Source organism: Scardinius erythrophthalmus, assembly GCF_964197995.2.
Source record: "Scardinius erythrophthalmus genome assembly, chromosome: 11".
Lineage (NCBI taxonomy): Eukaryota > Metazoa > Chordata > Actinopteri > Cypriniformes > Leuciscidae > Scardinius > Scardinius erythrophthalmus.
Genome location: NC_138231.1, coordinates 15428338 through 15452623, shown reverse-complemented (window position 1 = coordinate 15452623; position 24286 = coordinate 15428338). Strand labels below are relative to the sequence as shown.

Sequence of the window (24286 nt, the reverse complement as noted above, 5' to 3'; positions counted from 1 at the left end):
GAATTTGATAGTGGAAAGAACGAAGCCGTCTCCAGAGCGCAAACGGAACTGCTCGTGTGCGAGGTAAAAGTGTGCAAGCAGACCATCTACGGGACCAGCCGGATTCCACCATATCTTTATGTAGGGGAGCGCGGGGCACAACCTAACGCGGGGTTAGATGTAACATGCTTGTTTTAAATACTTCTGCACATGCTTGGATGACGAAACTTTGTGTATTTACTAGTTGTCATATCAACACTATATATATAAAAAAAAATCCGCCAAAATTATTTTATTTTTGGAAGATATCCATAGACATTTATTAAACCATAGCAAAAGTAAATTTCTTACTTAAGTTAATTTTTCATCTCTATTTTTTGTGTTTATTTAAAATAAGACAAATCTGATATTATTTTAATCTCCAAGATGTTATTTAACAGTTGAGATAGTTATTTAATGCTTTGCTAACTAGCAGAAGACACTAGCAGGGTTTAAATCCCAGTTGTGCAGGCGGGGGCATGTTGTAACACTGCGTTACAATGTGCCCCTATTAGAAATACGCTATTATATTCTATACTTTTATTAATTATATTGGGAAAACGTGAGAAAAAGGTGAATAAAGACTGAGAGTCAATGTTCAGAAATTACTAATTATTTATTTGTTTTGAACTATGTTGTATAGCTGTGTTTTCATGTGTTCGTAGTCAAAACTCAAAAATTAGTTTATATTTAATTATTAAAAATTGCCATTATTTTATATGAAAAAGTTTTTTAATTGTATTTTATTTAGAAAATATTTTAGTTTGTTTTGTATATTTTTTTTATTAGATCAGATAACATTTTAAGCTGTCATATGGTCATGTTACAATGTACCCCACCTATGGGGCATGTTGTCACATTTCACTTCCATTCTTTCGGGGTATATCAAGAAAAAAGTATATACTGTATTAATAAAACAAAACCACATAATTGTAGTAGACGTGGGAAATTAATGTGGGAAAAAATAAATACTCTGAACCATAAGTAGATTTACACAAACTGAGAAAGTCAAAAAGCGTTACTTTGTGCCCCGCTCTCCCCTATACAATAATAATATTTTACATTGCAATAATTTTTATATTTGGCATGTTTGTGTGCTGCTGTGCGTCCCTGTGTGTTTAATAAGCAGAATGTACGCGCATTGTGGACCCGCCTATAGGCGCACATTACTAACTAAAAAATATTGCGCCATTGACTTTAGACCAGGTTTCAGTTGGTCAATGGCGCAGTCTATTTCTGTTCCCTCAAAATAGCAACGTGCCAACAATGCGCCAGAACACACCTCGTTTTTAGACCAGGGGTGCACAAATGTGCGCAAATGGATTTGCTATTTAAATAACTTGGCACAGGATGTGAAAATGATAACTGCGTCGGACTGAAATTAGCAGAAAACACTTGCTCCGTGCCTGGTGCTGCATTGTTCCGGGTGTAAGATAGGGCCCTCAGTCTGTTCTTCCGCCTACGTCACGCGTGACCCTTCAACGCGATTACGTAATGTGTGGCGCATCACAGTAAATGCAAGATGAGCATTTGTGGTTAAAAAGTATATCTATACTGTATATATATATATTAGGGTGCATCAAATTTGAATGGGAAATTTTAATTTAAAAATATCAATTTGGCTGGCATTGCATTTTGTTCCAATTAACATAAAAATGACTTTTGCAAAGTTTTGAGGAATTCCATTGAGATTTAGGGGTGCCACCATGAACTTTGGCGAAATTTCAAAAATGTGCAATTTTTTGTCTAATTGCCAAAAGGTTGACCTGGAAATGTTGAGTACAGTGAACTTTTATACAGTAACATGTTCTATAGGGTTATCAAAGTAAAAGTTGTTTGTTTGAACCCTTTGGGCAACTTGGGCATTTCTCAGAATTCAACTTTCAAGATTCTCCATTCATTTGTCCTATAGACAAAATGAATGGAGGTCAATGGGACATGTTCACGTGGCCTTACCCTGTTAATTTACTGTAACAATTACAATGCTACTCTCAATACACATGAGACATCTACAGTGGGGAGAACAAGTATTTGATACACTTCAGATTTATCAGGTTTTCCCACTTACAAAGCATGTAGAAGTCTGTAATTTTTTATCATAGGTACTCTTCAACTGTGAGTGACGGAATCTAAAACAGAAATCCTGAAAATCACATTGTATGATTTTTAAGTAATTAATTTGCATTTTATTGCATGACATAAGTATTTGATACATCAGAAAAGCAGAACTTTGGTACAGAAACCTTTGTTTGCAATTACAGAGATCATACGTTTCCTGTAGTTCTTGACCAGGTTTGCACACACTGCAGGAATTTTGTCCCACTCCTCCATAAAGACCTTCTCCAGATCCTGCAGGTTTCGGGGCTGTCGCTGGGAAATACAGACTTTCAGCTCCCTCCAAACATTTTGTATTGGGTTCAGGTCTGGAGACTGGCTAGGCCACTCCAGGACCTTGAGATGCTTCCTACGGAGCCACTCCTTAGTTGCCCTGGCTGTGTGTTTCGGCCCATCTTCAATGCTCTTACTGAGGGAAGGAGGTAGTTGGTCAAGATCTTGCGATACATGGCCCCATCCATCCTCCCCTCAATACGGTGCAGTTGTCCTGTCCCCTTTGCAGAAAAGCATCCCCAAAGAATGATGTTTCCACCTCCATGCTTCACGGCTGGGATGGTTTTCTTGGGGTTGTACTCATCCTCCTTCTTCCTCCAAACACGGCGAGTGGAGTTTAGACCAAAAAGCTCTATTTCTGTCTCATCAGACCACATGACCTTCTCCCATTCCTCCTCTGGATCATCCAGATGGTCATTGGCAAACTTCAGATGGGCCTGGACATGCGCTGGCTTGAGCAGGGGGACCTTGTGTGCGCTGCAGGATTTTAATCCATGACGGCGTAGTGTGTTACTAATGGTTTTCTTTGAGACTGTGGTCCCAGCTCTCTTCAGGTCATTGACCAGGTCCTGCCGTGTAGTTCTGGGCTGATCCCTCACCTTCCTCATGATCATTGATGCCCCACGGGGTGAGATCTTGCATGGTGCCCCAGACCGAGTGAGATTGACCGTCACCTAGAACTTATTCCATTTTCTAATAATTGCGCCCAGCCTAGCATCCCAGCCTTGTGCAGGTCTACAATTTTATCCCTGATGTCCTTACACAGCTCTCTGGTCTTGGCCATTGTGGAGAGGTTGGAGTCTGTTTGATTGAGTGTGCGGATGGGTGTCTTTTATACAGGTTCTGAATTTTTGTTTTAGATTCCGTCTCTCACAGTTGAAGTGTACCTATGATAAAAATTACAGACCTCTACATGCTTTGTAAGTGGGAAAACCTGCAAAATCGCCAGTGTATATCAAATACGTATTCTCCCCACTGTATACTCTGAATATGACATTGTCCACTCTAGAATACTGTTGATGTTAAGCTTAATAGCTTAGCTAACATAGATAGCTAACTGTGGTTAGCAAACTGTTGCTAGCTAACGTTAGCTAGATGTAATGAGCACCAAATACCTATAAATATGACTTAAATGACTTATGAATAATAAGTATACAAAGACAAAATTACAGATATGATAGTAATTATGTAATAATACATACCCAACACAGAAAGATCACCTCAAACAGAAAGATAATCTCAGTTTTCTTGAGCTGTAGTATTGTTTACCTCAGATCTCCATTGTGACCATTGAGCACTGTTAAGCACTTTATCCAACAAAACCAGATGTGCGGTGGCACCCCTAAATCATCATGTACTGGAAAAATATTTTGCATGTGTTGTTTCTACATATATTGGAACATTTTTAGCACCCAGCCATATCAAAATTCAAGAATTGTGTTTTTTGATGCACCCTAATATATATATATATATTTTTTTTTTTTTTTTTTTGAAAATGACAGATGGTTTGGTGCTAAAACCCTTATTCCTCGTCTGGGATCATGTAGAGCCTTTGAAGCTTCATTCAAATTGTAATTTGGACCTTCAACCCATTGGTTCCCATTGGAAGTCCACTAAATGGAGAAAAATCCTGGAATGTTTTCCTCAAAAACCTTAATTCACGTGGGGGAAGAATTCACGTAAATTCTCAGTAAATTTTAATTATGAAGTTAACTAATCCTTTAAGGCAAAGTCGCCATGATTTACAAACTGAATGTGGTCACTTAGTCAAGGAAATTAATTCTTAATTTGAGGCCACAATATTTTTTTCCCTGAATATCATGTGCGGGGCTCTGTATTACGCAGCTTTATTCTCTGAAAACAATTAAGCATCTCAAATAAATATATCTTATTTTAAAGATGCTGTAATTTGGTAACAACCACACAGGTTTTCCATAAAACGTTCACTCACAAGCACAGATGCCAACCTCATAACGCGGCTGGTCTTTGGAAAAGTCACAGTACATGCTCTTGTGAGGATCACAGACGTCCCTCTCGTTGCATGATTCCCCAATCTGCTGTGCGCAGGTTTTGCAGCAGCCGCAGCCGTCCAAGATGGAGCTGACACCAGGGGCACATGGCTGCCGAACACCACACTTACACGGCCAGCTACAGAACTGCCTCCTCTCCGCCGGCACCATCCCTTCTCGCTGCTTCTGCCTGCTAGCAGAGACCTGCAATACATGCAAAAAGAAAAGAAAACCATTGAAATAGAAACAAAAGGTTTTCCATTTTGGTTTGTTCTGAAGAGAAACTGTCATTTTACATTACTGCTCTGTTGATCCACAACCTTCTTTCCAAATGGTAAGTGTCCAAGTGTGCCACAGTATCATTAACATGCAAAATTACTTTAATATCATAAAGAAACTCGGTTACACTTTATTTTAAGGTAAAGTGTAATTATTCATTTAAGTAGTGAGTAATATTAATTAATAGCATGTACTTACCTATAGGGCTAGGGTAGGATTAGGGTTTGATTGAGGTTTAGTTGCATATAATTATGCATAATTTACTGTTATTAAGTGTGCTTGCTGAAAGCAGCACACTTATTGTTCTTCTTAAGTTTTCTTATTATTATTAAGTGTGCTTGCTGAAAGCAGCACACTTATTGTTCTTCTTAAGTTTTCTTATTATTAGGGGCCAAGCACCGAAGGTGCGGAGGCACCTATTGTTTTCGTTCCCGTTCTTATTATTATTATTAGGGGCCAAGCACCGAAGGTGCGGAGGCACCTATTGTATCTGTTCCGTTTCTTATTATTAGGGGCCAAGCACCGAAGGTGCGGAGGCACCTATTGTTTTCGTTCCCGTTCTTATTATTATTATTATTATTATTATTATTATTCTTCCTTCTTCCGACTGGGAGTCTATGGCAGCCCATAGAACCGATCGCGGGAAAGTTGTAATGGTTTGACATTCTGATAGAGGACAGTCCCAACATTAAATACACCAATTTTGGTGTGTCTAAGTCATTCCCTCTAGCGCCACCAACTGTCCAAAGTTTCACTCATGTTTATGCTAATAACTTTTGAACCACAAGGGCTAGAAACAAAATTCTTTTTTCCTCTGATTTCTGAGCTCAGGGCGATTCGATTGCACCCTATGGCGTTATTTTTCGTCATAATAATTTTTCCGCCATTTTGAATTTTCCGAAAAACCTACTTTTTCAAACTCCTCCTAGGCCGTTGCTCCAATTTCCACGAAAATTGAATCAGATCATCTTCAGACCATGCCGACAAAAAGTTATGGAATTCGTGTTGATTCATCAAACCGTTCTCGAATACCGCGCAAACAAATTTTACGTAGCGCTTGCGAAAACAGACACAAGCCAGTATCTCCTCAACACTTTATCATATTAAGACCAAACTTGGTACATCTCATCACAAGCATGACCTGAGGCAACATGCTGCGTTTCGGCACAGTGCCACCTACTGGTCCGGAGATATGAAAAATGGCTATTTTTGCTTATAACTTCTGAATGGTTTGTCCAAAAATCATAAAAGTGGTCTCGTTAGATTCAGGGCATCATGCTGAGTCGACTGATATCCAATTTTCCCCGATCAGCCATTTTGGCTGTCGGCCATTTTGAATTATGTGCTAAAATGCTGTATTTTATGAACGCGTGAACGTATCGTTACAAAACTCGGAATGGATCATCAGCACGATGCCCTGAAGGAGCCTGAGAAGTTTCGAAACAGTGCCACCTAGTGGTGAATTTTTTTTCCCAAATGCTTCCAAATGCTTATAACTTTGGGTGTGGTCGACTTATTTTCACGAGACTCATCTCACTAGAGTCCTGAATCGTTGCCGAGTCCCACGATACCAAACATGCTAGGTTTCGCCTTACGGTTTGTGTAGCGTTGTGATTTAGCGCTTAAAAAACATTTGGCTATATCTTTGAAACCGCTAGTCCGATCGAGACGAAACCACCGTCAGAAGTTTGGAAACATAGGTCGATAGCTATACGCCAATGCCCAATTGCAAAAATATTGATGTTTAGGGGTAGTAAATTCCAATCAAAGTCATGTGTCAGTCATTTTTTACGAGTTTTTTCATATAAATGTCTATAACTCCGAAGCGAATTGAGATATCTTCACCAAAATCGACACACATATGTATGGGCTCACTCTGAGGACATGTAAAAAAAATGGTGGGACTCAGCCTCTTGGTGGCGCTATAATAGAACAAAACATGAAATCCCCATTGACTTCAATACAGTTTTGTGAAATAAAATGCTATACTAAACAAATGCATTAGTTTAATATTTCGAAACTCAAAATGTGCCATCAGCACCATCCCCTGAAGGTATCCAAAATATTTTGAGACAGTGCCACCTAGTGGTCAAAAGTTGTAACAAAATTTACAAAACTGCTAATAACTTTTGAATAAATTGGCCTATTGTAATGCAACTGGTCTTAATAGATTCCTTGGGTCAAGCCGAGAACATAGATACCAAGGTTTCCTTATTTGGCCTAGCTTCCTGTCCGCCATCTTGATTTTCAGTTAAAACCTACTTTTTCGAACTCCTCCTAGACCGTTTGTCCGATTTTCACCAAAATCGAATCGTATCATCTCCAGAGTGTGCTGACTAAAAGTTATGGATTTCGTGTCTATAGACGAAACCGTTTTCGTATAGCGTAGAAGCAAAGTTGAAGCATGATGCTAAAAGCACTATTCAGGCTTTATCTCTGCAATGGCTTGACATATTGACACCAAACTTTGTATGTGTCATTGTTACTTCACTCTGACCACATCACATCAGTTTGTAACTGCGCCACCTATTGGTCGAAAGTGATAATCCATTAAATCATATTTTGAATGACTTTTTATATGATTTTTCAGCCATTTCGCCTAAAATCCTCTTTAAATGTATTTAATTGCTCATTGTTGCAGTTGGTCTGACACCTTCAGCCATGTTGGCATATCCTGTCATCTGCTTGCGCTTGGCCCCGATAATTGCTGCTTGCAGCTATATTTATTATTATTATTATTATTATTATTATTCTTCCGCCATGGGAGTCTATGGCAGCCCATAGAACCGATTGCGGGAAAGTTGTTTTGGTTTGACATTCTGATAGAGGACCGTCTCAACATTAAATACACCAATTTTGGTGTTTCTAAGTCATTCCCTCTAGCGCCACCACCTGTCCAAAGTTTCACTTTTATTTTGCTAATAACTTTTGAACCGTAAGGCCAATCAGCGAAATTCTTTTTTCCTCTGATTCCTGAACTCATGGCGATTCGATTGCACCCTATGACGTCATTTTCCGTCATAAAAATATGGCCGCCATCTTGAATTTTCAAAAAAAGCTACTTTTTCGAACTCGTCCTAGACGGTTTGTCCGATTTGCACGAAAATTGAACCAGATCATCTTCAGGTAGTGCTGACAAAAAGTTATGGAATTCAAATGGATTCGTCAAACCGTTTTCGATAAACGCACAAATACATTTTACGTAGCGCTAGCAAAAACAGTCGTAAGGCCGTATCTCCGCAACGGTTTATCGTATTCAGACCAAACTTGGTACTTGTACTCACAAGCATGACCTGAGGCTACATGCTGTGTTTCGGCGCAGCGCCACCTACTGGTCCGGAGATATGAAAAATGGCTATTTTTGCTTATAACTTCTGAACAGTTTGTCCAAAAATCATAAAATTGGTCTCGTTAGATTCAGGGCAACATGCCGAGTCGACTGATATCCAATTTGACCATATCGGTCATTTTGGCTGTCGGCCATTTTGAATTTTGTGCTAAAATTCTGTATTTTATGAACGCATGAACGGATTGTTACGAAACGTGGTATGGGTCATCAGCACAATGCCCTGAATGAGCCTGAGAAGTTTCGAAACAGCGCCACCTAGTGGTGAATTTTTTTTTTCAAATGCTTATAACTTTGGGTGTGGTCGACTTATTTTCACGAAACTCATCTTTTTAGACTCCTGAATCGTTGCCGAGTCCTACGATACCAAACATGCTAGGTTTCGCCTTACGGTTTGTGTAGCGTTGTGATTTAGCGCTTAAAAAACATTTGGCTATATCTTTGAAACCGCTAGTCCGATCGAGACGAAACCACCGTCAGAAGTTTGGAAACATAGGTCGATAGCTATACGCCAATGCCCAAATGCGAAAATATTGATGTTTAGGGGTACTAATTTCCAATCAAAGTCATGTGTCAGTCATTTTTTTCGTGTTTTTTCATATAAATGTCTATAACTCCGAAGCGAATTGAGATATTTTCACCAAAATTGACACACATATGTATGGGCTCACTCTGAGGACACGTAAAAAAAATTGTGGGACTGAGCCTCTTGGTGGCGCTATAATTGAACAAAATATGAAATTCCCATTGACTTCAATACAGTTTTGTGAAATAAAATGCTATACTAAACAAATGCATTGGTGTAATATTACGAAACTCAGATTGTGTCATCAGCACCATCCCCTGAAGGCAACCAAAATATTTCAAGACAGCGCCACCTAGTGGTCAAAAGTTATAAAAAAAGTCCAAAAAGGCTAATAACTTTTGAATAAATCTGGCTATTGAAATTCCACGGTTCTTAATAGATTCCTTGGGTCAAGCCGAGAACATAGATACCAAGTTTTCCTTATTTGGCCAAACTTCCTGTCCGCCATCTTGATTTTCATTCAAAACCTACTTTTTCGAACTCCTCCTAGACCGTTTGTCCGATTTTCACCAAAATCGAATCGTATCATCTCCAGACTGTGCCGACAAAAAGTTATGGATTTCGTGTCGATTGATGAAACCGTTTTCGTATAGCGCAGCAGCAAAGTTGAGGCATGATGCCAAAATGACTATTCAGGCTTTATATCTGCAATGCCTCGACATATTGACACAAAACTTTGTATGTGTCACTGTCTACTTACTCTGACCACACCACATCAATTTCGTAACAGCGCCACCTTTTGGTCAAAAGTGACAATCCATTAAATCATATTTTGAATCACTTTTTACATGATTTTTCAGCCATTTCGCCTAAAATCCTCTTTAAATGTCTTTAATTGCTCATTGTTGCAGTTGGTCTGACACTTTCAGACATGTTGGCATGTCTTGTCGTCTTATTCTGCTTGGCCCCGGTAATTGCTGCTTGCAGCTATATTTAGGGGCCAAGCACCGAAGGTGCGGAGGCACCTATTGTATCTGTTCCGTTTCTTATTATTATTATTATTATTATTATTATTATTATTCTTCCGCCATGGGAGTCTATGGCAGCCCATAGAACCGATTGCGGGAAAGTTGTTTTGGTTTGACATTCTGATAGAGGACCGTCTCAACATTAAATACACCAATTTTGGTGTTTCTAAGTCATTCCCTCTAGCGCCACCACCTGTCCAAAGTTTCACTTTTATTTTGCTAATAACTTTTGAACCGTAAGGCCAATTAGCGAAATTCTTTTTTCCTCTGATTCCTGAGCTCATGGCGATTCGATTGCACCCTATGACGTCATTTGCCGTCATAAAAATATGGCCGCCATCTTGAATTTTCAAAAAAAGCTACTTTTTCGAACTCGTCCTAGACGGTTTGTCCGATTTGCACGAAAATTGAACCAGATCATCTTCAGGTAGTGCTGACCAAAAGTTATGGAATTCAAATGGATTCGTCAAACCGTTTTCAATAAACGCACAAATACATTTTACGTAGCGCTAGCAAAAACAGTCGTAAGGCCGTATCTCCGCAACGGTTTATCGTATTCAGACCAAACTTGGTACTTGTACTCACAAGCATGACCTGAGGCTACATGCTGCGTTTCGGCGCAGCGCCACCTACTGGTCCGGAGATATGAAAAATGGCTATTTTTGCTTATAACTTCTGAACAGTTTGTCCAAAAATCATACAATTGGTCTCGTTAGATTCAGGGCAACATGCCGAGTCGACTGATATCCAATTTGACCATATCGGTCATTTTGGCTGTCGGCCATTTTGAATTTTGTGCTAAAATTCTGTATTTTATGAACGCATGAACGGATTGTTACGAAATGTGGTATGGGTCATCAGCACGATGCCCTGAATGAGCCTGAGAAGTTTCGAAACAGCGCCACCTAGTGGTGAATTTTTTTTTTTCAAATGCTTATAACTTTGGGTGTGGTCGACTTATTTTCACGAAACTCATCTTTTTAGACTCCTGAATCGTTGCCGAGTCCTACGATACCAAACATGCTAGGTTTCGCCTTACGGTTTGTGTAGCGTTGTGATTTAGCGCTTAAAAAACATTTGGCTATATCTTTGAAACCGCTAGTCCGATCGAGACGAAACCACCGTCAGAAGTTTGGAAACATAGGTCGATAGCTATACGCCAATGCCCAAATGCGAAAATATTGATGTTTAGGGGTAGTAATATTCAATCAAAGTCATGTGTCAGTAATTTTTTTCGTGTTTTTTCATATAAATGTCTATAACTCCGAAGCAAATTGAGATTTTTGCACCAAAATCGACACATATATGTATGGGCTCACTCTGAGGACACATTAAAAAAATGGTGGGACTGAGCCTCTTGGTGGCGCTATAATAGAACAAAACATGAAATTCCCATTGACTTCAATGCAGTTTTGTGAAATAAAATGCTATACTAAACAAATGCATTGGTGTAATATTACGAAACTCAGAATGTGCCATCAGCACCATCCCCTGAAGGTACCCAAAATATTTAGAGACAGCGCCACCTAGTGGTCAAAAGTTATAACAACATTTCCAAAACTGCTAATAACTTTTGAATACATCGGCCTATGTAAATGTCACTGGTCTTAATAGATTCCTTGGGTCAAGCCGAGAACATAGATACCAAATTTTCCTTATTTGGTCAAACTTCTTGTCCGCCATCTTGATTTTCATTCAAAACCTACTTTTTCGAACTCCTCCTAGACCGTTTGTCCGATTTTCACCAAAATCGAATCGTATCATCTCCAGACCGTGCCGACTAAAAGTTATGGATTTCGTGTCGATAGACGAAACCGTTTTCGTATAGCGCAGCAGCAAAGTTGAGGCATGATGCTAATAGCATTAATTAAGGCTTTATCTCTGCAATGCCTTGACATATTGACACCAAACTTTGTATGTGTCATTGTAACTTCACTCTGACCACATCACATCAGTTTTGTAACTGCGCCACCTATTGGTCGAAAGTGATAATCCATCAAATCATATTTTTAATTATTGTTTCTATGATTTTTCAGGCATTTTGCCTAAAATCCTCTTTAAATGTCTTTAATTGCTCATTGTTGCAGTTGGTCTGACACTTTCAGACATGTCGGCATGTCTTGTCGTCTTATTCTGCTTGGCCCCGGTAATGGCTGCTTGCAGCTATATTTATTATTATTATTCTTCCTTCTTCCGACTGGGAGTCTATGGCAGCCCATAGAACCGATTGCGGGAAAGTTGTTTTGGTTTGACATTCTGATAGAGGACCGTCTCAACATTAAATACACCAATTTTGGTGTTTCTAAGTCATTCCCTCTAGCGCCACCACCTGTCCAAAATTTCACTTTTATTTTGCTAATAACTTTTGAACCGTAAGGCCAATCAGCGAAATTCTTTTTTCCACTGATTCCTGAGCTCATGGCGATTCGATTGCACCCTATGACGTCATTTGCCGTCATAAAAATATGGCCGCCATCTTGAATTTTCAAAAAAAGCTACTTTTTCGAACTCGTCCTAGACGGTTTGTCCGATTTGCACGAAAATTGAACCAGATCATCTTCAGGTAGTGCTGACAAAAAGTTATGGAATTCAAATGGATTCGTCAAACCGTTTTCGATAAACGCACGAATACATTTTACGTAGCGCTAGCAAAAACAGTCGTAAGGCCGTATCTCCGCAACGGTTTATCGTATTCAGACCAAACTTGGTACTTGTACTCACAAGCATGACCTGAGGCTACATGCTGCGTTTCGGCGCAGCGCCACCTACTGGTCCGGAGATATGAAAAATGGCTATTTTTGCTTATAACTTCTGAACAGTTTGTCCAAAAATCATACAATTGGTCTCGTTAGATTCAGGGCAACATGCCGAGTCGACTGATATCCAATTTGACCATATCGGTCATTTTGGCTGTCGGCCATTTTGAATTTTGTGCTAAAATTCTGTATTTTATGAACGCATGAACGGATTGTTACGAAACGTGGTATGGGTCATCAGCACAATGCCCTGAATGAGCCTGAGAAGTTTCGAAACAGCGCCACCTAGTGGTGAATTTTTTTTTTCAAATGCTTATAACTTTGGGTGTGGTCGACTTATTTTCACGAAACTCATCTTTTTAGACTCCTGAATCATTGCCGAGTCCTACGATACCAAACATGCTAGGTTTTGCCTTACGGTTTGTGTAGCGTTGTGATTTAGCGCTTAAAAAACATTTGGCTATATCTTTGAAACCGCTAGTCCGATCGAGACGAAACCACCGTCAGAAGTTTGGAAACATAGGTCGATAGCTATACGCCAATGCCCAAATGCGAAAATATTGATGTTTAGGGGTACTAATTTCCAATCAAAGTCATGTGTCAGTCATTTTTTTCGTGTTTTTTCATATAAATGTCTATAACTCCGAAGCAAATTGAGATTTTTGCACCAAAATCGACACATATATGTATGGGCTCACTCTGAGGACACATAAAAAAAATGGTGGGACTGAGCCTCTTGGTGGCGCTATAATAGAACAAAACATGAAATTCCCATTGACTTCAATGCAGTTTTGTGAAATAAAATGCTATACTAAACAAATGCATTGGTGTAATATTACGAAACTCAGAATGTGCCATCAGCACCATCCCCTGAAGGTACCCAAAATATTTAGAGACAGCGCCACCTAGTGGTCAAAAGTTATAACAACATTTCCAAAACTGCTAATAACTTTTGAATACATCGGCCTATGTAAATGCCACTGGTCTTAATAGATTCCTTGGGTCAAGCCGAGAACATAGATACCAAATTTTCCTTATTTGGTCAAACTTCTTGTCCGCCATCTTGATTTTCATTCAAAACCTACTTTTTCGAACTCCTCCTAGACCGTTTGTCCGATTTTCACCAAAATCGAATCGTATCATCTCCAGACCGTGCCGACTAAAAGTTATGGATTTCGTGTCGATAGACGAAACCGTTTTCGTATAGCGCAGCAGCAAAGTTGAGGCATGATGCTAATAGCATTAATTAAGGCTTTATCTCTGCAATGCCTTGACATATTGACACCAAACTTTGTATGTGTCATTGTAACTTCACTCTGACCACATCACATCAGTTTTGTAACTGCGCCACCTATTGGTCGAAAGTGATAATCCATCAAATCATATTTTTATTTGTTTCTATGATTTTTCAGGCATTTTGCCTAAAATCCTCTTTAAATGTCTTTAATTGCTCATTGTTGCAGTTGGTCTGACACTTTCAGACATGTCGGCATGTCTTGTCGTCTTATTCAGCTTGGCCCCGGTAATGGCTGCTTGCAGCTATATTTATTCTTATTATTATTATTATTATTCCCGGGAGAAAAATTTTGGCCAGCTCCTGCGCCTAGGCCCTTTGAGACAGACACCGTTCCAACTTTAAAACGTACGGTCAGTACCGCTGTAAGTTGCTCGCGAAGATGACATCACGAGTCCATGTCGTTTGTCCGCCATAGTGGATTGAACAGAAAGCTAAACTAAAGTTTCACAGGTCACAAATTTGGTCCGAACTTCACGAAACTGGACGTACATGATCCTTGGACCAATCCTCACAAAAGTTACTAGAAGGATTTTTGATTTTCGGAAGCGTTTGCCTGTCACAGCCAAACGAAATCGGCGGCGTAGTCGCCAAACAGGTAGTCGTCCATATCTCAGGAACTCTGTCACGTATCGAAACCAAACTTTATACATGAACTCAGGACTCCAATGTGAGGAAGCACAAGATCTGATTTTTTTTTTAAATGTTTTATTTCAGGCTAATAGACAAACCCATTTACCTATGTCTATGCAAGAGTTCACCTCACACTTTTAATGTTAATGCATTTAGACAGTAGGTGGCACTGTTGTATTACATTTCACAGAGCTGCCAAGTCAGTGTATATACTGCATTCGTTTTTACTAGGTTTGTCTTAATAAATGCAGGCATGAATTTCGTTTTTTGCATTGGTCTAATTTAATCATCTGTATTTATTAATATATACAGATTTGTATGCATGAATTGTGCATTTCCAGTTCTCAAAGCAGTTAATAAAAAAAAAAAAAAACTTTATACAAAATACATCATGCTCTTCTTCTCTAACCGAACAAACAATTCATTGTCTGTGGCTGTGTTTGTGCGCACGGGAAATATGCTGCGCATAACAATAGAAAACAAGGAGAAACGCGCAGTCACATGCTCAAACAATCAACAGGTGCGTTCCATTTGACCATAAGTGGACTGCGAAGTGGACTTCACAGGGTTTTCCGCCATCTTAAGTTAGATTCTAATCCGAAGGGAGCGAACATGTTCAGTTCGAAGGGCACTGCGCACGGCATAGGGAATAAGGGAACATCGATACATCACTTCACAGGAAGTGGAGAGCCATGATCACCCAACTGTCATTTCGCGCACCACGTCATCACCAGTCAGAACGGTCATAACTAACGATGGAGGAGTTTACGTATGTGTGTAAGTATTCATACATTTCGCCATTGTTATACAAATGACAGTATTTTTAACGGTTATTGTTGTGAATATTACATATAGCCTACTATTTTTGATGATTATAATTTACCACAGTGAATGCAGCCAGCTTAGCTGATTTGTGAAGTAAAGTGATTTTATTTTAGGCAGTTGTAAAATTGTGCAATATAATTGTAAATATATAATATAATAATACAAATTAAAATATGAATGTAGTCCTATATATATTTATGTTATATCATAATCTGCGCGACTCCGTCGTTGACTTTCTTTGATGACATTTGCAGGGCGTTTCAAAAGAGCGGTTATAGTCAGTGAAGTCCACTTCAACTGATATACCGTGCTCAGGGAGCAGAGGAGCAGTGAACACTGCATATGGACCCTGTCGAATGGAACGCACATTAGATGTGTAAAAACAAGTGGAAAGCGCGAGCGCGCCGCTGTCTCCTTTCCACAAGCGCTTGGTCTCCTGTAGCGTCTGTCGTTGCTATGCAACCATGAACTGCACTCTCCATGATGACAAGAGCTGTGTCTGAAATCGCTCCCTATCCACTATATAGTGCACTATTTAGGGTGTCGGCCATTTTGTAGAGGTGTCCGAATTCTGAGTGAACGACATCATTCCCTCCATTCTTCACTACTTTTACCCAATCCTCTCTGAATTCGAGTGTACATACGATGTACACTTGCTGAGACACTATTTCCCACAATCCAACACAATAAGGCGATAGAGCGCGAATGAAAAATAAACAAAAATGTCACCATGGCAACAGTGCACGCGTGTTAGAAAACAATCATTTATAAGACCAGACCTGGTTATTTATTTATATATACCGTTATATCTATATTTGAAAAATCAAATGTGTTGTGTAGTGTTTTGTTCTCTTTTATTTTCACATATAAATGTAAAAAGTAAATAAATATGACAAGCAAGTGTTTTTATTATCTTTTTTTTTTTATCAAATAACGCAATAAACGTGAAAAATACATACATACAATTGTTACATACAATTCATACAGCCAAAAAAAGGAAATATTAAAGATGGGTAGGTAATGTTTATGACAAATTGTCCGAGCTCTCTGGCGCGTGATAATTATGTCAGCAACCAAGCTATGATCAGCTTTTCGGCCGAGCATTCAATGTTGTTACGCTGCAAGCTGATGGTTCGTTGCTGCCGCGCTCTATCACTCGCACACCATAAAGAGCAAATTGTTTTTTAATGTTTCAATTTAGTGATTAAAATGACATAACTTGGAAGCAGATTTCTTCACAAACAGCTCATTATGACTGTTAGAATGCTACACCTACACTCGATAGTGTGAATAAGATCAGCGCAACGCAGACCACTGCATTGACAGCGTGAAACATCTGTCTACAGCCAGGGCTCAGCGGAAGACAGAAAATGCCGGTCCAGCGCTGATTGAGGAATTAAATTCGAAAATAAAAGACAGTTTGACATCTTTTTTCTCGCATCTGTGAATTTATTTTTTAATCATTTGCTCTGAGATGAAGCGAATATATTTGTGCGGGAATTTCTCCCACTATAAAAGCTAACCTTGCGGGAATGGTTTAAATTATGTGAAATCCCCACATTTCCGCACCAAAATTCAAGCCCTGAAATGGCAGCGGGATGTGTAACTCTAGCATATGGTGCATATGTCATATAAGTTAGGCATGGCCAAACAGCGTTATCCATGTTGTTGCGATTGCATCGCTTGAATAAGCTAATAGTGAAACTGATAGCGTTTTTCATTTAATTACAATATGAGGACTGACGGTAGGCTATAAAAATCAGCGTTTCTGTGTAGGTGATGACAACCATCTTGACAGCAGCAATCAAAGCATCGGTAATTACGGTAGACCTTAATTTGAGATAGTAAATTTGTTCCTAATCAAAGGGAACACTCAACCACAGAACAGCTGCGAGTTTTGTATTGGCTTATTGGATACAGTAAATTAAGACTGTCAACTTCTTTTCAATACTGTTTCATCACACAAAACACTAAAAAAACAGAGAGTTGCTCTGCTGTATATTCATAACCAATTATTTCAAAACCAACAACCAAGCCACATAAACAATGCCATTGGCACTATAGTCTACATTGCAGACATGTCTCTTAATGCACATGAATTTTCACCTTTTTGCACAATCTTGAAAAAAGTACTATTGTTGAAATTCTCAGATCAAGCAAACTTCAACGCACCCTTATCCACTACCTGCTAACGTTAGTGAACCGCACCCGAGCAAGCGCACTTTGCAGATCCCCCGGAAATGCATTTTTCTAGTTATTATTTATAATTATATCAGTATGGGTTTTTTGAATGAACAATATCAATGAGGTTGACAACATCAAACTTAAAGATACATTAATACTATCTATCTATCTATCTATCTATCTATCTATCTATCTATCTATCTATCTATCTATCTATCTATCAATGAATGTTTATATATATTTATATTATATATAAACTAGATAATTACTCCATTATTTATATAACTGAGTTGAAGACAATAGGCCAACAGAAACTGGTTGACTTAGGATGAAACTAGAATGAATCAGACTTTTTAACACTGTTTATAAGAGAGAAAGAGACATTTAGGACGAACTGATTCACTGAAATTAATCAAACTTTCTAAACGTATGAGAGAAGGAAGACTTTCCAGCGCCAGCCTACATACGAGACAGAGCTGACACTTGTTAACCTCCACTCGCTCTGCAGTAAAAGTAACACCAATGTGACAGTGATCTTTGCGCTACACCACTAATCATTGGAAACAGTAGCTTGTTACCAGAAAAGTTATTTTGAAAGCATCGGAGCTCCTCTTAAAGCTGGGTCACAGTCGCAGTACTTTCTTTGTGTTGAATGCCACATGCTGAATCTTGCAGAAACTCTTTACCCACAGATCTTAAGAATAGCTGATCAACAGCTGCCACATGCTGCATAACAGCAGTCATGCTAGTCATAGACCTACTACTTTCAGTGTAGGTACTACATTTGATGAAGAAGTTCTACTGATAAAGTATGTTTCATATGTAATATGAATAGAATCTGGACATACAACACATGCCCTCTGACATCAGCCGTGCTACTGTTCCCCGCCATTTATGTGTCCATTCTCATGGCATCATTGGAGTGTAAAGTATCCATTATACTGTTTTCTATTGAAAGGAAAGTGCTCCTAATTAATTAAAAGAATAATCTAGAGTAAATGTGTACATAGAGAAATACACAACCTCTCTAGACACGATCATAAAGGCACATGGCTTCTTTTAACACTGCTATGCAAATGATATTCAGTTCTGTCTGTCATTTAAACCTGATTACTGCCGCTTTCGTTTCTCTGCCTGCCTTTCAGACATCTTGGTTTAGATGAAGGAGATCAAACATGTGAAGATGGAGCTCCTTGTAATCCCTGCAAAACTGTCAGCTGACCCCAACGTATTTGTACAATTTGTGTCTACAAAACTAACAACAACCAGGACAGCAAGGATAACGGGGGGTTTTGTTTGACGACTAACTGAGCTTTTCCATTTCAACAATGACCCGGTGTCAGGATCCTGTCACTGTCACAGGCCGGCCCTTGTTTTTGGGCTCCCACCAATACTGGAATAATATTAAAACCATATAACCGCAACTGACATGAAAACTGCATTGAATAGCTCTGGAATGCTTAAATCCTATTTTATATATATATATATATATATATATATATATATATATATATATATATATATATATATATATATATTCTAAGTATGCTATACAGTAAATAATTGTCACAGTTCTAGCACCCTTGTTCTGGGTTTTCTCTTGGTTTGTGACAGAGCTGTGACACTCCCGGTTTGTCATGTGTTTGTGTTGTTTGGTCTGTTGTGAGCACATGGCTGTCATGTTATTTCCTTGTGCCATGTGCTCTCCTGTCTATTGTCTAGCCCCTCCCATCTTGTTATCCGATTATTGGTTAATTTGTCCCACCTGCCCTTCTCGTTACCCTCCTTTGTTTGTTCCCCTATTTAGGCCCCGTTTACACGATGGGAAAACGCAGATATTTCCCTGCGTTTTGGCCTGTCATTTACACGAAAACGCCGTTTTTATCCCAGAAAACGATTATTTCTAAAAACTCCGGCCAAAGTGGAGATTTCTGAAAACGCCGGTTATGTGTTGCCGTGTCAACTGGGAGAAACGGGGTTTTAGGTTCTCAAACGTCACATTATGCGCCAGAAAATGCTTACGTCATGTGAGCGCCCTATGTTTAGAGTTTGTTTGGCTACTATTTGATCATGGATGCTGTTAAAGTGGTACTCATTTTTACTTTTGTGCAAACGCTTTTGGCCTGTTTGCATTTGCTTCGCTGTCTGTCCACACGAACGAACCTCGCGCCATGTCTGTTGTTTTGAAAGGAACAGGAAGTCGCTCGTGCTATTCGTTGTTGTCGATTTTGAGGATTCTGATTGGCTTGCGTGGCTTTATCCTTCTCCCTACACTGCCGCCCATTGTATTTATGCGGGTTGATGTAAACGACAACTTTTTTTGAAAACGATGTTGTGTGCACGATGTTATTTTTGAAAACGGAGGGGGAGAAATATTCGTTTCTCTAAATACCCGGCTATGTGTAAATGTGGCCTTAGCCTCCCTTTGTTTGTAGTCCTGTGCTGGTTCGTTTGTCCTAGTTGCTTGTTCCTGGTGTTTCCTCCCCGTTTTGCAATCTGAGTTTTTGAGTTTGTACCTTGTCTGCCGGTTAATAAATTCCTCTGCATTTGAATCCTCGTCTCACATTCATCCTTTCTGTGACAATAATTTTGATCTTGTTCTTGTATATATTGTGTGATAAAGAAGAGGATTGTGATTTTGTTGTCATATATATATATATATATATATATATATATATATATATATATATATATATATATATATATATATATATATATATATATATATATATATATATATATATATATATATATATATATATATATATATATATTTTTTTTTTTTTAAATGCATCAAAGTGCTTCTAAAATTTCAGTATTCATTCATCTGTATAAGCAATGTAGTTCTGTAATTCTCTGGCTCTTTAAGTGAGGTTTGCAGCAAATTCAAATGCAAAACCTGGCAGAGCATAAATTCAACAAGCGGCCCTTTTACACAGATCTACTGACTGCACTACTGTTATAGCTGCCTATGGAAGAAAAACATCACCGAATCAGCTGCATTTACAGTGTTGACACTCTGCAGGCAGCAAGTAAACAGCCTATTTATGCAGCCCATGTCTTTTTTGCTTTTAAATTCCACATAAGCATATCCGTTTACAATCTTTCTTTACATTTATTTAGGTAGATTACATCCAAGAGCCTTGCTAGAGAGAAGTAAGTATATTTAAGTAGTATATTCTGTACTGAATATTACAAACAAGTATCATGTGTTATTACTGGTAATTTAACAATATGATTTAATGTTAGTAAGATTCCTATTTATTCATTTCATATCATGTTTAAGAATGTGAATTTCTAGCTCACAGAACTAAGATATGCTGTCTTTTTCTTGAATATACTCGTGTTCATCTTCACTTGTTTGTTCATTTGCATTATTATTATTATAAGCCTAGAACGTCTGGAACCTCCTCAGAGTACTCACGAAGACGAAATAATAAAGAGAACAGTTTTTAATCCAGATAACTCAGGTCAATAGGGAGAAACAGGCTTGGAACACTTCACAAACACTATGTTAAGACAGGACACTTGAACTCAGGAAACATTTATATTTATAGAACTCAGACTATAAATACTAACTAAACCAAACGAGGACTAATAAGCAAATTAATTAGACGACAGGTCAATTGAATAAAATAATCACACACTGGGAAACTGGGTTAAACAAGACACTGACGAAAAAACCAACAATACAAAGACCATACATGTGACAGATCACCCCCTCCCAAGAAGACGCATCCTTGTGCCGTAGACAGTGCAACAGAGGAGGGAGGAAGGAGGTTCTGGAGGAGGTTGAGGAACAGAAGAGGAGCAAAACCAAATCCAAAAAATAAGTCCATGGGGGAGAGGAGGGTGGGAGGAGCCAGAGGGGAAGTCTGGAGCACGAGAAGCCAGATGGGTACCCAGACCACAGTCAGCATACTGTACAGGATGGAGGAGCCATGGTGGAGATTTGGATGATTTATCCTGGGGAACGATCTCCTGCGACGAAGCCGGCCATGATAGAGACCCAGACAGAGTCGTGGAGACACAGAGCCTGGATGACACTAATGTTCCGGAGGGGCAAGGCGGAGCTGATGGCTCATGGGACCGAGGTGGAGATGGGGATCCAGAAGACAACGTTGGAGCCGGAGGAAAGGCGTAGCCCGGTGGAGCTGAAGGGATGGAAGGCAGAGATGCAACCGGCAGCCAGTAATCCAGAGGTAGAACCAGGGTGGCATCTGACCAAGGCGACGCCAGAGGGGCGAGGGAGCCTGGTAGAGCTGGTGGGATGAGGGAGCCTGGTGGAGCTGGTGGGATGACGGGCCACGGTGGAGCTGAGGGAGCAAGGCAGAGCCAATGGGTCGAAGGACCGAGGTGGAGTCCAGGGCTCTGTGGCTGTAGGTGGAGACGGGATCCTTACGGCAAGGCAATGCTGGGAAACAGCTGGGGAAGAGCAGAAGGGGAAGACAGGGACCAGAGGAGTAAGGGCTGATGAACTATTCAGGTTTGGTTGAGGAGGTGGGAGAGGTAGGCTAGGCGGGCAATCTGAAGCTACAGGGGGTGCTATAGATACAGGGACATTAGAACTGGGCAATGTCAATGAAATGGGGAAATTCTCAGGTATAGCCTCCGTAAAACAGTCTATTAAGTCCTCCTCAAAAGTGACTAATAACTCAGGGTCCATGTTTCCCTTACACGCAGGGGTGAGAGTGTGGGCGGGGCTTCCATCCATGGGTGTTGTTGCCCACTCGCGCACATGGTCAGACATTATATGGGGCTCAGGCTCCGGGGCGGAACACGGCTCAGCAGGGCTCGCTGGCTCTTTCTCCGCGGCAGGCGCAGGCTCCGTGTCTGCAGGGGAATCAGGCTTCAGGGGAATCAGGCATCAAGATAAGGGCATGATCAAGTGGCAACCTTCCGGTCTCTCTCTTGAATCCAACACGAAAGTGACTTAAACTGCAATTCTTCGACTGGCAGCTAGAGACAGGCTGCAAAAGAGAGTCAGTACAATATACTCCCCATGTAAATATGCCTAACTTTACAGCAGAATTTTTTTTTTTTTTTTACAGCCTGGTACAAGAAGTAGTTTTGGTCTATATAGATAATTTTGCCCTTCATGACAACTGTGAGGGGGGTGAATTTTTTTATAACCCATCAATTTGAATTATATTAAGCCTTAAAGTTCTGCATAATTAAGGGCGTGGCCACTTGAGTGACAGGTGGATTGCTGCTGATGTCACTACTAGCTGTTTGTCTGCTGTCTGTTAGCCGTCTCATCACCTCAGCTAATCCCACCTCTTTGCACATTTTCGGTGATGCGCTGCCAAGATGGAAACAGCCGGCTCTGCCCACTTTGGGCTTCAAAAGTGCTTTTCAGAAATCTACGGGTGACGTCACGGACACTGCGTCCATATTTGTTTACGTGATCCTTTTATCATTTTACCTTGATGCTGTGGAAACACAAACTGGAAGACAACGAGTGCAGCGCTTAAAAGGGGCGGGGCTACACAAGGTCTAAAGCAGGGGTGCCCAATCCTCCTCCTGCTGATCGACTGTCCTGCACAGTTCATCTCCAACCCTAATCAAACACACCTGCCTTTAATTTTCAAGTGATCCTAAAGACCTTAATTGGTTGCTTCAGGTGTGTTTGATTAGGGTTGGAGATGAACTGTGCAGGACAGTCGATCGGCAGGAGCAGGATTGGGTACCCCTGGTCTAAAGGCTATACTGCAGCAATCAGCTTCACTAAACATTCTGTTTTTATGTGGTGTCAATCTGTGTGTTTGATTTCGTTTTCATGGACTTTTAGTTTGTTTTTCTTCAGTCAGATGTTTCCCTCTATTTTCCCGCCACAATTTGTTACCATGGACATTCATTAACAATCACACCTGTTTGCATTCTGTTCACCATTAGCTTGTGCATTTAGGTTCCTCTTGAGTCTTCATTCATTGTCCGGTATTTTGTGTGTGTGTGTGTGTGTGTGTGTGTGTGTGTGTGTGTGTGTGTGTGTGTGTTAGTTACACAGTTATACAGTGCTTTTGTTACCGTGTTTACTTTGTTTATTAAAACTGAATTTTAATTATTATTATCTAGCGTCATCATCCTTGGAAGTAACTCATGACATAGGGACATTTAAAAGGACAGGACAGAAGGATGGATTTTTCAACAAAAAAAATTGTTAAATATAAGTGAAAATTATATTTAAATTTTTTCGTCTTTTTTTTTTTTTTTTTTTACAGTTTATGTGTAAAAGTACCAAATATTGCAATTTTAAAGCAGTTAATAAAATGAAAAATAAAAATGCCCAGACCAGAATTTAGTGCAATTAGTGTGCCTCCTGAATTTTACAATCCATGAGCCGTCCCTGTAACACCACAGATAATATTTACACAAAATGATGTATATTATATTATATTTATAAATTATATATATATATACAGTATATATATATATATATATATATATATATATATATATATATATATATATATATATAAAAATACAGTGCTATGCATAAGTTTAGACACCCATGCTAAAGTTGACTAAAAAGAGGAATAAAAAATCATCTTTTGGAAATTGAACTTAATGCCTTAATTTAAAAAAATAGGAAAAATCCAACCTTTAAGGACACCAATTTTCTTTGTGAATGAATAATGTATCATATAAATAAATGTTCTTCCTTAAAATACAGGGTGCATAAGTTTGGACACCCCTATGTTAAATTCCCATAGAGCCAGGCAGATTTTTATTTTTAAAGGCCAGTTACTTCATGGAGCCAGGATACTATGCATCCTGCACTTATGCACCCTGTATTTTAAGGAAGAATATTTATTTATTTACGATACATTATTCATTCACAAAGAAAATTGGTGTCCTTAAAGGTTGGATTTTTCCTATTTTTTTTAATTAAGGCATTAAGTTCAGTTTCCAAAAGATGATTTTTTATTCCTCTTTTTAGTCAACTTTAGCATGGGTGTCTAAACGTATGCATAGCACTGTATATATATATATATATTTA

General features: G+C 39.3%; 1 protein-coding gene across 1 annotated transcript in view; it reads right to left on the bottom strand.

Moving 5' to 3' along the window:
- ccn6 (cellular communication network factor 6) overlaps positions 1-24286 on the bottom strand; it is an 83480-nt gene that overhangs the window by 9685 nt on the left and 49509 nt on the right. Inside the window, exon 2 of the mRNA XM_081378775.1 lies at positions 4358-4619. Within this exon, the coding sequence (XP_081234901.1) occupies positions 4358-4619 (262 nt within the window). The remainder of the gene's footprint in view (positions 1-4357; positions 4620-24286) is intronic.